The 17,625-nt window shown below is 38.1% G+C and overlaps 1 protein-coding gene across 1 annotated transcript; it reads left to right on the forward strand.

The window, feature by feature from the left end:
- Window positions 1-11,165: 11,165 nt before the first annotated feature.
- On the forward strand, window positions 11,166-11,558 carry LOC138878413 (uncharacterized). The gene has a single exon (XM_070158090.1). It carries the CDS (start codon window positions 11,166-11,168, stop codon window positions 11,556-11,558), a length of 393 nt encoding a protein of 130 aa, XP_070014191.1.
- Window positions 11,559-17,625: the final 6,067 nt, after the last annotated feature.

The raw sequence follows: 17,625 nt of genomic DNA on the forward strand, positions 1-17,625 counted from the left end.
TTGTCCAAACCTCGTTCTAAATTTGGGATATGACTCTAACAGAAAAGAAGTCACACGAAGTGCACACTTCTTCATGATTTAGAAGACTCAGAGAGAAGAGGGATTTCGTAACAATTTATATAGTTCACGGAATATCAAAGCGGTAAAAGCAATCAACTAGCACATTAGTCCCAAATCATGTAACAAATTCAGACAATGGATAAAGCCAGCTATAACAATTATTTTAAGCTCGAATTCTTGAACCCTGAACCAGAGATTCTGGGTTCGCTCCCCAGCAAAGTCGTCAGGGCTGTCACACCTCCTTTTTACCTTACATCCCCGGAAAAGGATGTGTAAAAGGGAGTTATTCCAATTAAATGACAATCGAAACGGGATTTATTTTAAAAGATTCAGAGTCGCCACTTGGGAGATTTATGGTGTCCCAAGTCACCGGTTCAAATCCCGAGTCGAGGAAAGGGTTGACTCTATTTAACAGTCCGCGAATCAGAAATCCGGGTAAGGAATTCTGTTAACCCGGGAGAAGGTGTTAGGCATTCCCGAGTTCCGTGGTTCTAGCACGGTCGCTCAACTGCTATATTTGGCTTAATTATCTTATTTTAAACAATTATGAACCTACGTGCATTTTTACTTTTAACCGCTTTTATTTAATTTTTAAAGAAGATTGAACGTCGTTTAAAACATATCTTTGAATCACGCCACATGAAATGTACCCGCAATTCTAAACATATTTTATTCAACATTTTGGGATTTGATTTGGGTCACATGAAATGCACACCTGAGTTTAAGAAGGTAATATTATTAAACTAACGAGCCTAAAGTAATTACGAATTTGCAACTTCGCGAGGGCCATGAAAATTCGCTAAATGGCGTGCCTCGAATTCTAAGGATCAAAACGAAGTGGGTTAAAACAAGGGCCATGCACTTGAGATTTTATTCGGCATGGCACACCTCGTTCCCAATTCTTAAAAGAAGTTCGAGATTGAGCTTTGGAAGGCCATAAGTTATGCATTTGACTAGTCGGGCGTGCCTCAACCCATTTTTAAAAGGTCTAATTAGTTAACTAAAGGTCTAAGGTGATTTGAATTCCATCTAAGTAAACAAATGACATAACGAAATGCAACAATGTCTTATTAATATATAACCCAACTAACTACAGGCCCAAATCACAAAGTACAACGGAAGTCTGGAATGAAATTTATAGCGCATCGAAGGCGTGGGGCCAACGTTAAAGGCCCAATTGCAAGCTCCAACGTAGATCATACACAGGAACCCAGCATTGTACATTTTTTTATTGAATACCAATCAGCTAAAACTATGTTGAGCAGTGATTAAACCAACATCTTTTCTCCCTTAATTATTCAAACATAGAGCAACTAAACTTATAATTCCAATCATGTCTGCGCCTCAGGCCCACATTTGCCTTGGACTCACAAGGCCATCTCGCAAGAAAAATGAACTTTGGGCCCAACGAGCCCAAGCCAGATTTCAAGGTAATCTGTTGGGAGATTTAAGACTCGATATCGAGTCTCCTCAGCAGCAAACAATGTATGTCTAATAAACAGGCCTCAATTTGCAAGTGTATAGCTGAACTAAAGAAAACTGGACAACATGCATTCAATCCAACAACACTGGTCTCAACAGACCCAAAACAGACCTGAAATACACTTGATACTACTAAAATTCTTTGCAATAATTCTCTACTTCTCCTACGCATGATCAAGACCCTTCAAACATTCAAGCTAAGCAAGTGAAAGGGAAACATTTATACAACACCATAAAGAATCTAAAAGGTAATGACAATAAACTAAATAACATATGTGAGCCTAGGAGAAACATGAAGACAACACATAATAAACATCACAACTGGTAAGATAACAGGGAAAGGGCAGCGATCAATTTCTTCAACTCGAACTACATAATTCAAGCACAATTGCCATAAAAAGCTTCATTTCCGTTCAAGGTTTGAAGGAAATACCTGGAAGTTGAAAAGCAAAACAGAGAAATGAGGAATCAGTAATGGAATCAGTAGCAGGAATAGGAATCAGCAACAAAATCAGCCCAGAAATGATTGAGAAAAGACCATTTTAGCCCAATTTTGAACCCACAATGATATCACATAAAGCTCAGAACCAAAATCCACCCAAGAGTGAACCAAAAACTTGTATACCAAACATATTCAGCTCTTTTTAAACTTCAGTTGCTCAGAACTTGTCACAGAATGAGTACCACAAGAATTTCCCAATGATTTTTCAATGAAACAGTATTTTTGTATTTTTTTTAGCCGTCTCTAATTTTTTATTTTCAACCCTTTTTTCTTTCTGCCTTGAATGGCAAGTCTTGATGCCTTTATAGGCAAGGCATTAGGGCAGCCTATTCCAAAATTAGATTTTCAAATGAAACCCTTTTTTTATTCTGATTTTAGCTTAGGCCCTTATTCAATTTTTGATTTTGCTCACATAACCTCAGTTCTCATATCAGAATTACAGAATACCCCCTTCCCCTAGCTTCCTAGAAGCTTCCCTAGGCAGTTACCAAAGATTCCCTAAGCTAAAGTTCTCAAAGTAACCCCTACAACCCCTGAAATTACCCTGAACCAAAACGGATCATGGGTCAATGTTGACCCAATTGTTCAAACCCAAATGAGTCGGAATGGACCCAAAGCCCAACTCACGGGATCAGAAATCTACTCGGCCCAGACTAGCAATTATCCAATCACCAAATAACATGAGACAATTAAAACTTTAGCCTAAATGATTTACTAACTAACAATTTGAACTAATCTTATTATAGCTAACCACAATAATTAAGAAAAAGACTCACATTTACTCATGCATAAACACATAAACTCCAGAACAAAATGAAAAGGATTCAAGAAAAGGAGAAGAAGCAGAAAACAAAAACAAAAAAATAATGAAGAAAAGGTTAAATAGAAGGAATAAAAGACATACCTAAAAAAAATTCAGAAAACGAAGGAAGTAGTCTGGGTCTTCAAATCCTCTGATTTTTCGGCCAAATCTGATATTAATCGGGTGCTCTTACAAAGAACACACGAATAACATCGGATTAGACATGAAATTTCACCAAAACTTGACCTGGAATTCCTAGGGTTCATCTCTGATCTAAGATTTAAAGAGTTCAAGGGGTATTCGAGGGAAACTAAGTCTGGATTTGGAATGAGGGGGACTTGGGGGATCCAGGGTGTAATTTTGGTAACGATTGGACGCCGGCGCCGCCACCGGACGGTGGGGAATTCTGTGGCGGCTACTAGGGTTTGGGGGGAGTTTTCTGAAGTCGGGGGTATCGGGACGATGAAATGAGGGGGGTGCGTTCGGACATATATATACTCCCTAGGTTTATGTTCCGAGCCGTTCGATCAAGTGGGGATCAACGGCTCAGATTGACACTGGTCAAAATGGCATTGTTTCGCTTGAAGGGGATCCGGACCGGGTAGAGGCAGGTTTGGGCTAGAATTGTACAGATCTGGGGGGAAATTGGGCTGAAGGAGATTTAATGGCCCAAATTCGAATTTCCCTTTGTTTTTTGAATCTTTTCTCTTTTTTTTCAATTTCCAAATTTCTTTTTCTTTTCAAAACTAGAAATAAAACCTAAATTAATTATTAAAACTAATATTATCCTATCAAATTAAACTAATTAAACTCTAAAAATAATTACCATAACTAATTAAATACCAAATTAAAGAAAGCTAACAAAATTCGAGAAATTAAAATCAACGTGCAAAAATGAACTTTTTTGTGATTTTTCCATTTTTATAAAACACTAAATTACTAATTATTTCAAAAATGCAAAAAATTAAATCTTAAATGCAAATGCAGCATATTTTGTATTTTTCATTAATTAACAAATGAAATGCACGGACAAAAATGCAAATAATTAACAGCAAATGCCACAAAATCGACAAAATTGCAAATAATGAAACGAAATTACTTTGTGTTGAATTTATGGGAGTATTTCATGTAGGGCAAAAATCACGTGATCACAGTGCCATATTCAATGAGTGTTAATGCACGAAAGGTGATGACATGTCATATTTCTGTGATTGTTAATGCACGAAGGGTGATGTCGTGCCATGATTATGAGAGAGTAAAAGCACGAAGGGTGATGCCGTGTCGTTTCTATTGATTTCTATGGTGAGGAAGAGAGTAAAAGCACGAAGGGCGATGCCGTACACTTGTTACTGTGTTATTATTTCTGTTGTTTCAAAGTTGACATTTACCTAGTTTCTTTACTTTATTACAGTCAGAATTTGATATTCCCCTCAGCATGTTTCCCTTCCCATGTTTCCCTTCCCTCCCCGTACACTTATTACTTTATTATTGTAATATGATTTAACTGCACAGGTTTATATGGTTGTCGTGTCCTAGCCTTGTCACTACTTTGCCAAGGTTAGGATCGACACTTACCAGTACATGGGGTCGGTTGTACTGATACTGCACTCTGCAATTTCTGTGCAGATTTCGGTGCTGGATCGCGTGAGTGGTGTTGAGGTTGCTGCCTTCAGTCCAAAGGAGACCTGAGGTAGATATGTCGGCGTTCGCAGACCCCGGAATCCCCTTCCTTCTATTTTATATTTCCTGTCTCATTTCATTTCGAGAATAGTTGTATTTTTCTTTCTAAACCAATATTTGTAGAAATCCATAGATGTTCGTGAAATTGTAACACCAGATCATTGGGGTAGACATGTATTGGAGTAGTTTGAACTATTGTAACACTTCCGCACTTTATATCTGTTTAGCTTTAGTTATTATTTATTTCTATTTGGGTTAATTGCTAATGTGTTAAAACTATAAGTTGTTGGCTTGCCTAGCATTCAAGAGTTAGGCGCCATCACGATCCCGACGGTGGAAAATCCTTGTCTTGATAGTAATACTGCGAGGCGTAACAATCCTCTACAACCTTCTTAGTTATAGCTTTATAAGATGCAACTTCAACCCATTTTGTGAAGTAGTCTATGGCCACCAGAATAAACCTATGCCCGTTTGAAGCAGCGGGTTTGATTGGGACGATGACATCCGTTCCCCAAGCGGAGAAAGGCCAGGGTGAACTTGTAGCATTGAGTTCATTGGGTGGTACTCGTATCATGTCAGCATGTATCTGGCATTGGTGACACTTCTAAACATACTTGATGCAGTCTGTTTCCATAGTCATCCAAAAACACCCTGCTCTTAGTATCTTCTTGGATAAAATGAAACCATCCATTTGCGGTCCGCAGGTTCCGACATGTATTTTCTCGAGCAATATGGATGCCTCCTTGACACCGACACACCGCAGCAATCCTAGGTCAGGAGTCCTTCTATACAAAATTCCTCCTCTTTGAAAGAAATGGTTGGATAATCTTCGAAGTGTGCGCTTCTGAGTATCGGTAGCGTGCTCTATATATTCTCTCTTTGCCAAGTATTCTTTGATGCTGTGGAACCACGAATTTCTGTCAATTTCTTCTTCAATATGATCATAATAAGCTGGCTACTTATGAATCCCTATTGGGATAGGATCGATGAAATTCTTATCTGGGTGTTGTATTATAGAAGACAAAGTAGCTACCGCATCTGCAAACTCATTCTGGATCATCGGAACATGTTTGAATTTTATCTTTGTGAACCTCTTAATCAAATCTTTTACACAGTGCAAATATGGCAATATTTTGGTGTTCTTTGTAGCCCACTCCCCTAGAACCTAGTGTACCAAAAGATTTAAATCTCCAATTGTCAGCACCTCCTGAACGTTCATGTCAATGGCCAACCTGAGTCCTAAGATACAGGCCTCATACTCCGCCATATTGTTGGTGCATGGAAACCTGAGTTTTGCGGATACCAGATAGTGTTAGCCAATTTCTGATACTAAGACAGCTCTGATACCTACGCCTTTGAAGTTTGCTGCTCCTCGAAGAACATCCTCCAACCATCATATGCCTCGGTGATATCTTCTCCTACAAATGACACCTCCTCGTTGGAAAATACATTTTTAATGGTCCGTATTCTCCGTCGATCAAATTTTATGCTAGATGATCCGCCAATGCTTTCCCTTTGACTGCCTTCTGAGTTACATAGACGATGTCAAACTCACTCAAAAATATTTGCCACTTTACTAACTTACCCGTAGGCATGGGTTTCTGCAAGATGTATTTTAGCGGATCCATCCTTGATATGAGAATACTTGCTTATGTCGATTCCTTTGACAATGGGCGGTACTCCTAGGATCTGTTCAATCCTGTCATTTTGTTCCTTGACCTGTAATTATAGGGTTAGTATTAAATTCTGTAATTTAGTATTTTCATACGTACCTGACCCTTCAGCTTCAAAATTATCAGGAAATCTGGAAGCCATAAGCAATGCGTTAGGGGTTCCTATGACCGAAGACACTCATATTTGCGGGTTGGCATGTTGTTTTAATTTTTAATGCTTGTTAATATGTTGAACATCATGACCATTTGGGCATCTAAACTCTGTTGTTGAGACATAAAGGACTTCAAGGTTTTCTCTATACTGGGCTAATCCAAGGAATCTCTTTGTGATGTATCCCTCCGATAATTCCCCAATCTATTGTGGGTTGGCAAGTCCATGTTGGAGGGCAAGTCTTTGTGATGTGACTCGTACTTACTAAGCGTAGCCCCTTTGATGGGTGCTACTTCTTTACTAGCCGGTATCTCTTGCATGTAGGCGGTACCTGTTTCCCTAGGGATTCACAGAGTCCTCGGTTGTCTACTAAGCTATGGTGTTCTTGTTCTAATTAATTGATTCAATGTTCTTCTAGTCATTCTAAGTTACGAAGTATAAAGGAAATTGATAGGTAAGTGAGAGGCAAGCCCCGTACTAAGAACGATAACCCGAACTTTGAATCAAACACTCAATTAGTATGACCCCACAATTAAGCGCCAAATTGTTTAACCAAAATCATTCAAGAATAAAATAATTAAATTTATATTTAATAAGGTCACTAGTAATCGTTAGAATCATAGATTAGATGAATGAATCGCAGAGTTAGGCTAAATAAGCAGTAACTAAAGCAATAAAAGTAAGAAAACAAAAGAAAAAATAATCTTATTGAGCCTCGTTATGAGCCACAGTACTTGCAAAGTAAAGAGAGATTGCCTAGAAAAAACATAATAGCCTTTAGTAATGAGTAAGTTTGATAGTATCTGAATGACTCACAAGTAAGGGGAGTGGGAATATTTATAGCCTAAGTTAACGTTCACATGTCCCTCCCCACTTTCGCATGCTGCTCCAGGTGGTTGGTGACTGCTGAGATATGCGCCTATTCTGAGAGAAGTATCTTACATAATGGATATGAGTGAATCCCTAATATTTCAGGGAAGATTGAAGATTAATTCAGATTTCGAGTTATTACTTCATCGATGGATCCTCGGAACTATCTTAGAGGTGCTTTACCGAGACACGGCTCTCATCTCCCCAGGAAAGAGTCATTGGATCGGAGACACATTTTACAGGGATAAAGTTCCATTGATATTTTATCCTCGAGATAAAACTTACATCAAGCAGTGTCGAGTTTCTATATAATCTATCCACCTATCGAAGGCAGATTTTACCAATACAGTTTGGCTTATCTCTTAATTTTTCTCCTACCATAGAGCGCATTTTGTTAAAACTGAATTATCATTTTCCATCCACTAATAATAGTAAAAAAATATTTTATGGATTCCGAGGTACAAATACATATGCAATGTTCAGTTTTTCTTTTCATTAGGAAAATATATACACGATATGTCCCCCAAAGGGACTGGTCTTGGTGGAATGTCTATGTTTTGACTGGTGTTAACAAAATATCTCTGATTTTGTATTGAATACCATAATTCTTTAATTTTTAAAATTAAAAATTCTTGTTTGGTGATGGAAAATAGAAGTTAATAATCGATTATTATTAAAATTATTTGGATGTTGATAATTTGGGCTTAAAATTTTTAGTTCAAATATAGATTTTGGTAATTTACTATAAAAATCTCAAACCTCCATTTTTGGACCTTAGAAAGTATTGAAAAGGACATAGTGGGTCATTTCATTTGGTGTTATTTGACCAAATTAGCGATTTAGAATTATTTATGTTGGTATTTGAAAGTTTGTTTCAAACTTGAGATCATTTAGAGCATATTTGGGGTGGTTTGACTGAAATTGAAGTTGCAAATTCGAAGAACACTTTGAAATAACCGAGAAATAGTATGCTAATCTGGTAGACTTTGATGAATAACTTAAAAGATATGTGGAGTAACTATAGCATCAACTCTACCAATCCGGTAGAAAAATCCTAAAGATCTAAAGTGTCATAAATGGGTAGACTTCGATGAATAACTTAATAGATAGGTACAGTAATAATCACATCATTTTACCAATCCAATAGAAAAATCCTTAAGAGGAAAAGTATGAAAATTGGGAGACTTCGATGAACAATTTCCTCCGGCAAAGAAAGCCCTGAAGGGTTGTGTGCGGGTCCGGGAGTTCTTAAATTCCGCCAATTTTAGGCACATTCGACTAAGATCAACTTAATGCGAGGATATTCTTGTTAATCTCTCGTCACTGGTATTAAAGGGGTCTTTATTCTTTCTTTTTCTTCAATTATATGTTTATTGTGAGATTTTATACGAGAAAAAAACAGTAGTTTTATAGTAGGAAAAGTTGTTTTATGCGGTAAAATTGGTTGATTATAGTTGGAAAAATAAGGAGGTGACACATGGAACTGAAGACACGTGAGATGTGAGTCAGCAAGAAGTTGGTACTGGTACAAGCATACAACCAATACTGTGTGAATTTCGAAGATAGGGGAACCGATAACAAATATTTGAAGGGGTGATATCGGATAGCATTCAATGAGCAGTCGTTATAGAGAATATTTGCATTTATATCCAACCGTTATGCAACCATCAATGACGATTTTATTCTCATTCAAGAGGAGTTTAATTTGGTGATCTTGTCTCCCTAAATAGAGCTATAAATAGGAGAATTAGCATCCATGGTAGACATGAAACATTCTGTATAATAAAGTTACAATCTGCTTTTATTTTATAGAATTGATTTCTTTATTTTATTCTTAACTTTGCTCCTATTACTGCTATCGGAGAAGCTAAATACTTAGCCATGTTTGTATTTCTTTTAAAGTTATTTCATAATCTTATTTCTGTTCTTATTTATTTTATATTTCTGAGTCAAATTAATTCTCGTGTCTATAAACCATGTTACAAATTAAACTGTACTAATTTATGGGTAAACAGCTTGGCGCCCACCATGGAGCATAGACAATTATGTAATTGTTTTGATCCATTCATCTGTTACTAACAAATTTGATTCTTTTCTTAGCAAAAGAAAAATCAGATATGGCAGCTAACGATGTCAACAATTCCTATAATGTTGGAGCACATAATGAACATGAAGATATGTTCCAACGTGATGATTCAACTAGTAAAATCAACAATGAAGGAGATAAAACAACTCCAGATCGCAAAGGTCAAAATCCTCGACGTGTGAGGAGTCCAACTCCTAAAGATGCGGATGATGAACATGTTGTTGAAATGGTAAGAGCAACAAAGGGAAATTATGGATCCCCTCTCAAGACAAGATCAAGTGATTACAAAGTTGAAAAAAGAGTTTTCAGGTGCTTCCAATATTTCTAATGGAAGAATCCATCAGATTCCTTCCAGCATCCCTACAAATAAAACAATTCAAAGAACCGGTAATAACGCTCCAAGAGAGGAGTTCGGTTTTAATGAGGCAGGAGGTACCGGTAGTGGATCTGGAAACGACAACAATGCAAATGACCCTTTCAAAATCAAGCTCATGAGATACGGGAAGTGCCACGTGTATTAAAGGGACTGGATTCCAAGAAGTATACGCAGCTGCTGTTCAAAACCAATGCGACCCCAGAGTTAATTCCAAAAAGTTCAAGATGTCAGATATTCTGAAATATGATGGGACTTTGAATCCACATGAACATATCATTCCCTACACTATGGCTATAAAGGGAAATGACCTGGCCCAACACGAGATCGAATCTGCCTTATTGAAGAAGTTTGGCAAAACCCTAATGAGGGTGCCTTAACTTGGTATTCTCTTTTACATGAGCATTCTATTGATTCTTTTGATATGCTTGCAGATTCATTTATTAAAGCTCATGCTGGAGCAATAAAGGTCCAAGCTAGAAAGGCGGATATGTTCATAATATCCCAAGGAGAATCCGAACTATTGTGAGAGTTCGTGATCTGGTTTCATAAAGAAAGAATATTGTTGCTAGCAGTACCGGATGAGTGGGAAGTAGAGGCATTTACAAAGGGTCTCAACCCGTTGAGTTCCGATGCCTCTTAGAAACTGAAGGAAAGCTTGCTAGAATTTCAGAAAACCACATGGGCAGATGTTCACAATCACTTTGAGTCAAAGATTAGAATAGAAGATGATCAACTAGGTTCTTCGGTGTCTTCTAAAGGACAGAATCATGATCGGATTCAAGATAAGTTCAAAAGTGATTTTGATGTAGATCATAGGTCCTATAGGGGTTGTTTTCAACCTTATAAAAGGGTCGATGGGCGAGTTAATAAAGGTTTTCAGTCTTCGGATAGGTATGCTTCCGATAGAAGGGCAGATCGTTGTCGAAGTAACAAATCTTTGCAGGAGAAAGAGGTATCAGGGTACCGAGATTCAATATATCCTAGGTTATCCAATTACAAATTTAACATCATCTTGGAATAACAGATGTCAGTTATGAGGAATATTAAAGAAGTTAGGTTCCTGAAACCTAGCTAAAGGGATCCTAATCTATGGTTTGAGTTCCATGGAAATCACGACCACAGTATTGGGGACTACCGGCACCTTCGTAAAGAGGTAGCAACATTGTTGAACATCACCTCAGGGAGTTTTTAAGTGACCAGGCTAAGAGCAACTATGGGAAAACTTGGGATGTCGCAGAACCATCAAACCGGCTGCAAGGTCACCTCATATAACGATAAACATGATCTTTGGTGGAGATGACGTAAATGGGGTGACGTTTTTGGTAGCAAATAAGACAAAGATATTGGTAACTCATGAAAAGAGGATCCGAGAAGTTTTGGAAGATAACATCACCTTTACAGAAGAGGATGTTGATGACTTCTTCTACCACACAATGATGCTCTGGTAATTTCTCTAGATGTTTTAGATTTTAAAATTAAACGTATGTTGGTTGATCCAGGATGTTCAGCCAACATCATACAATGGAGAGTTTTGGAGCAAGCAAAGTTAACTAGAAACATAGTTCCAAGAACAAAGCTTTTGGTCGGGTTCAACTTAACAAGTGTAATGACCCAAGGAGAGATCTTACTTCCAAAACATGCCGAAGGCATAACGAAGACCACCCTGTTCGAAGTGGTAGATGGTGACATGGGATACAATATGATCCTTGGAAGGCCATGGATACATGAAATGCAGGTTGTTCCTTCAACATATCCTCAGCTGTTGAAATTTCCCTTACTGAAAGGGATTAAGCTGATCAAAGGAGATCAACCGACTGTAAGGGAGATGAACGCAGTAACCATATCTAGCAGCAAGGGCAAAGAAATGAGTAAATAGCAATTACATGAACTGGTGCCTTCTTCCACCTCGATTGAAGATAATAAAGAAGAGAATTCATCGAAATTTTATCAGGTACCAGAGGAAACAGATATGACCAAATCAACCGCAGTAGAGCTCGAACAAGTGGCCTTGTTCGAGAAATTCTTTGAAAGAAAATTTCACTTAGGGACGGGGTTGAGCCCCGAACTCAGGTATTCCATTGGAAGTGGATGTCCGCAAGTTGAGTTTGGATCCTAACTTCCCTTCGATAAGGCAGGAAAAACAACTGATATAGAGGTTAGAAAAAGGTTTGTCAAGGAAGAGTCTCTTAATGCAGGATATCATTTGAAACATCTCCAAGAAATATTTGACATTCTGAGAAAATACAACATGAAGCTCAACCTGTAGATATGCGTCTTTGAAGTTGGTTCCGGTAAGTTCCTAGGATTTTTGCTCTCTCAAAGAGGAATCAAAGTAAACCCCTACAAGATCAAATCCATCGAAGATATCTCGAATCAGTTAACAAGTGTGAAGGAGGTACAGAGGTTGATTGGTACAATGGCAGTTCTAAGCATGTTTATCTCAAAGTCTTCGGAGAAATGCCATCATTTCTTTTCATTATTGAAAAAGAAGAATGACTTTGTGTGAACTCCAGAATGCCAACAAGCATTGGAATATTTGAAAAGGTACCTTTATGGACCTCCTTTGTTGTCAAAATCGGAGGAAGGTGAACAATTGTTAATTTATTTGGAGGTCTCGAAAGTAGCGGTATGTGACGTTTTTGTTCGGGAGGAAAAAGGTATGCAATTTTCTATTTACTATGTTAGTAAAGTGTTATCAGGAGCAGAAACACTGTATCCGTACCTTGAAAAGTTGGCCTTAGCTCTCGCAATTGCCTTTTGAAAGCTTAGGCCTTATTTTCAATATCACCCTATAGCCATTGTGACTACCTTTCCCTTGAGGAATGCCCTTCATAAGCCTGAATTATTGGGTCATTTGGCTAAATGGGCAGTCAAAGTTAGTGAATTCGACATTGAATACAAGCCTAGGACTACAATCAAGTCACAAGTTTTGGCCAACTTCGTGGTTGACTTTAGTCTAGGATTAATGCATTTAGCTACTAAAGAATCAGTGTTGGTATGGAGAACGGTATCAGAAGTTTAGACCTTGTTTACGTATGTCTGATCTCGGGGTTATTTTAATAACTCCTTCAGGAGAAACACTGAGACAGGCCATTAGAATCATGCCTTTAACCAACAATGAAGCCGAGTACAAAGATTTGGTTGCAAGACTTGAATTAGCTCGGGGACTAGGCTCCGAGGTGATAGAGATAAAGTACGACTCCCAGCTGGTAGTGAACAAAGTATATGGAATTTTTAACACCAAGGAAGAGCTCATGCAACAATACTTGACAAGGTTCAAGTATTACTTTCCCGGTTCAAGGAATAGTCAATCATCCACATTCTAAGGGAGGAAAATGTGGAGGAAGATGTGTTGGCCAATTTTGGTTCGTCCACGGAAATGAAAGGATCTGATTCTAGTGCGGTAGTTCAATTATTGCATTTAGTTTTGGACATGGATGGAAATTGTGATGTTAAATCAACCAAATTAATTTGGGATTGAAGAAATGAGTTGATACAATATCTAAGGCATGAAAAATTGCCTGAAGACCTAAAAGCATCCTGGGCACTACGGACTAAAGCAGCTCGTTACTATCTTGTTGACGGTCAGTTCTATAGGAGGTCCTTCCAAGTACCATTGGCCCATTGGCTTGGTTTTTAGGGACATAGGAGGCTGACTATGTGATGAAGGAAGTCCATGAAGGATTATGCGGAAATCATTCTGGTGCAGACTCGTTAGTTCTTTAATTGATAACGGCAAGTTACAATTTGCCCCGAATGGAGTAGGACGCGAAGGCATTTGTTCAAAAATATGATAAATGTTTGTGTCGTGCACAGTTAGTGCATTAACCAACGGAACTTTTCCATTCGGTGGTGTCACTATGGCTAGTCATTAAATGTGGTAATGGACAAAGTCGGTCCCCTACCTCAAGGACCCAGTAAGGTAAAATTTCTTTTGGTTTTAACTGACTATTTTACTAAATAGGTTGAAGCAGGTGCCTACCAAAAGATCAAAGAATGAGAAGTGATTGATTTCATATGAGATCATATCGTCTGTCGATTTGGAATACCAAAAGAAATCGCTAGTGACAATGGGACACAGTTTATAGGTTCCAAAGTCACAAAGTTTTTAGAGGGATTGAAGATCAAACGAATCACATCTTTACCATACCACCCGAGTGGTAATGGAAAAGTAGATTCAACGAATAAGGTAATAATTCAAAACTTTAAAAAGAAGTTAAAAATGCTAAAGGCAAGTGGCCAGATGAGCTACCGGGTGTGTTGTGGGCATATCGAACAACAGACACGTGAAACACCATTTTCACTTGTATACAGTGCAGAAGCTTTGATCTTGATGGAGGTCGGGGAATCGACCCTAAGGTATTCCCGAGAAAACGAAGAGGCAGATAATGAAACATTGTTGGTTAAACTAGACGTGCTTCAAGAGCATCGGAATTTGGCATATGTGAGGATGGTGGCACAAAAACAAATAATGGAAAGATACTACAACCGCAGAGCAAATCTTTGATATTTCAAAGTCAGGGATTTGGTTTTGATAAAGGTAACTCAAAGTACTTAGGAGATTAACATCGGGAAGCTGGGACTAATGTGGGAAAGACATTACTGGATTTTTACTATAACCGGGAAAGGATCATATCAACTAGAAAATCAAGATGGACATAAATTGCCATGCAGTTGGAACGTGACTCACTTCAAATGGTATTATTGCTGAAGACCCTTGTTGTTACTAAAAGTATATGCTGCACTATTTTTTGTTTCGTCTAATTTTTTGTCCCAATTAGTTTTTTTCTGGCTAGGTTTGTAATGAGACAACAATGTAAAGCATACTACGAAGAAAGGGTCATCGGCAAAACAAAGACTTCCACTGTTCTAAATCTCATACTTAGAATTCAAACACTGGGGGAAACCATTATGAAGATACTAAAAGTGTTACGAAGACCGGGACTGTTATAATTGGGATCAATGTCTTATTAGGACCGAAAACTGCATAATCAGCCCCGTAGAAGTAAGTTGTAAAAGTTAGCCACATGTATTGGCACATTTATTTACTTAAGAAAAACAATGTTTATGTACATGTACTTTTAATGATAGAGGGAATAAATTACAATAATAACAACAACAACAACAACAACAACAACATACCTAGTATTACCCCACATTGTGGGGTCTGGGGAGGATAGTGTGTACGCAGAACTTACCCCTACCTTGTGAGGATAGAGAGGTTGTTTCCAATAGACCCTCAGCTCAAGAAAGCATAAGCACCATATTAATGAAAATATAGACAAGAAGGGACAATACTAAAAAGCCATAAAAACAGAATAACAATAACAAGATAGTAAGGTGATCAACAATGAAAGAGAACAACGGTTAGTCATAAAATCCTACTACCAATAGAAAGCGAGATTGCGTGTCAATACTACTGTTATGAATGCTCTAGACTATCTACTCTACTACCCTAATCATCGACATCCATACCTTCCTATCAAGGGTCATGTTCTCGGTCAACTGAAGCTAGAGGGAATAAATCGAAATCTTTTTTATCTTATTTCTTAATCTGAGTGATAACATAATTTATGTTTTTGCTTGAAAGTTAGTTAAAACTTCAAATGCTTGTGCCAGAATGAACAGGAGACATCATCTTCAAATAATGGCCCTCTCTTATGAAATCCTCACAGTCAAAGGGTAGATTGCGAAATTGTTAATGCCCAAAATAAAAAGCTATCAAATATGAAAGGAATTCCCGAAGCTTTGTCAGTTAAATGAAAAAGTATTTTTTGCACAACACTTAAGCAAGAAATTTCTTTCATTAAATAAAATGTCAAACTCAATAGAGAAGTTTTGACATTGTTACAAATATAAAAAAAATATACACATCAATTGTTTTTGTTGCCATAGCCCAAAGGGAAAGAAGAGTCTTCGTTTTCATTTTCATTTTCAGGAGAAGGTTATTTCGCTTGCGGTTCGAGGCCTTCTTCCTATTCAGTTTCCTCTTCAGTTCCCAAATATTTGGAGTTAGTATTCAAAGAGTCAAAAGCAGCGGACCGAGTAGGGAGCTTCTTGAGAGCAATTGTCTCTAGTTCACAAGCTTTGGCAATGCAGTCATCGATGCTTGTAATGCCTTATTTGGCCTCCTCCAAAGTCTTCCTCTTCGTGTGGTATATGGCATAGGGTTTTTTGAAGAGGATAGAATCTTCCTGGTCTTGGATTTTAGTTTGGAGTTTCCAAATTTGTATGAGGAACTTATTGTTTTCACTTTAACAATGTTGATCCTGGAATTGAATTCAACATTTGTTGTAGTATAAAGTTGATTATGCTCCATGAACCTTTTTAGTCTTTCCTCCATCTTTGCTCTCTTCTAGTAGTATTGGCCTCCTCGGTTTTGGAGTATAAGTTAGCCTTCAAATTATTGACTTGCTTTACAAAGTCAAACTCTCACTCGGCAGCAGCAGTCACGGTATCATGCAGGTAAGACCACGTAGCCTTTGCCTCTTTAAGTTCTTCATGTAATTGAGTGGCTTCTTGACTATGGGTTATTCTATCTTGCTCGGATGGCTACAATCGAGCCTCGAGGTCACCCATTTGTGAAGCTCTTGCTTCTGAAGCAAGGAAATCAAGGAGGTGCTCGGCAAGCTAACTCTGTTTAGCCAAAAGTTAATCTTGTTCCGTAGTAAGTGCCTATTTATCCAAAATCAAACTTTGTATGGCTTCGGAATCAAGAAGGTAGCCTTGGAAAAATAAAAGCTAAGGTTATTAATTAAAAATATAACAAATGAAAAGGGATGGAAGATGATTAGATTGATACTTGCGCCAAGCAGTGCATGTTGTTGTTTAACAAGCACTCCCCAAAAAAAAGAGTCCATTTTCTCCAATCTTTTTATGTTGCTAGTTTATTTAGATAAATGGCAACTCCACCGACTTGGAAAGTACATGGAACTTATTCAAAACCGTAAGGATGAATCTTCTTATTCCATTAGGGTCTTGGGTGGGTGTCGGGTAAGTATTTCCCAAATTTCCATAGTCGGGTGACCGTGAGGAAGGAACATCTTCCATATGTTCGGATGGAGTCAGTGGAGAGATAGCAGCGAAGTAGAAGGAGAGGCGGTTGTGATCGGCTCAGAAGTTGGCAGTGGAGTAAAGTCAAGGATTGAACTCTTTTGATCGAACGCAACATCAGCGATTCGAAAATGTGATACAGTGTTTTCTGTCAATCCCATTCTGGTTGTAGAGTTTGAAGCTATGGAGTTTGAAGTTCACCCGACTGAGTATCCGGTTGAGCTGATGAAGATCTTTTTCTTCAGAAGAAGAGTAGCTTAATCATCAGTTTCTTCATTATCAAGGACCACTGTGGTCGGTCGGGTTGGTGTTCCTTTCAATTTCTTCTCCTAAGTCCTAGCCGAAAAGGTATGTTTTCTCTTTGGTTTCTTATCTTTGGACTGGGGAATCCGGGAGGAGGCACCTTCACCGGATGCAAGAGTAGATCCATGAGCTCTCCTCCGATTAAGGATATTTTTCAATGCCCATTGATCTTCCTCTGGTTCATCGAGATCCTCGATGTCAGGGCAAACAACAGATCCCTTTAGAAGTCCTGTGTGGTATAAGAAGATAGTTAACAAATGACTCTTAGTCATTTTGAAAGATTGAAAAAAGGGAAGAAGAGCTTTTGTTTATCATGGTTTTTGGCTTTCTACCCAAGTCTAGGGGGGGGCATTTCTTTCCAACTCTAGGATTCTGGTGTAGTAATATTCAAAATTGTTTGTATCTATTGGGCTAGGTTCTAAACCCGTGGTGGTTCCTAATGAGTAGCAGAAATAAGGAAAATGCAAGATTATTGGGTTGTTGTTGGGAGGATGTCCCTAGTAGCAATGAAAATAAACCATTCCATCCACGGTTGTTGTCATCGTCAATGCTGGTAAGGAGGGCATGATGACCATTGAAGATCTTTG

Source organism: Nicotiana sylvestris, chromosome 9 (assembly GCF_000393655.2).
Source record: "Nicotiana sylvestris chromosome 9, ASM39365v2, whole genome shotgun sequence".
NCBI lineage: Eukaryota > Viridiplantae > Streptophyta > Magnoliopsida > Solanales > Solanaceae > Nicotiana > Nicotiana sylvestris.

Excerpts from the sequence above, each read along its gene's own strand:
- LOC138878413 (XM_070158090.1), top strand. The coding sequence starts at position 11,166 with ATGTTGGTTGATCCAGGATGTTCAGCCAACATCATACAATGGAGAGTT.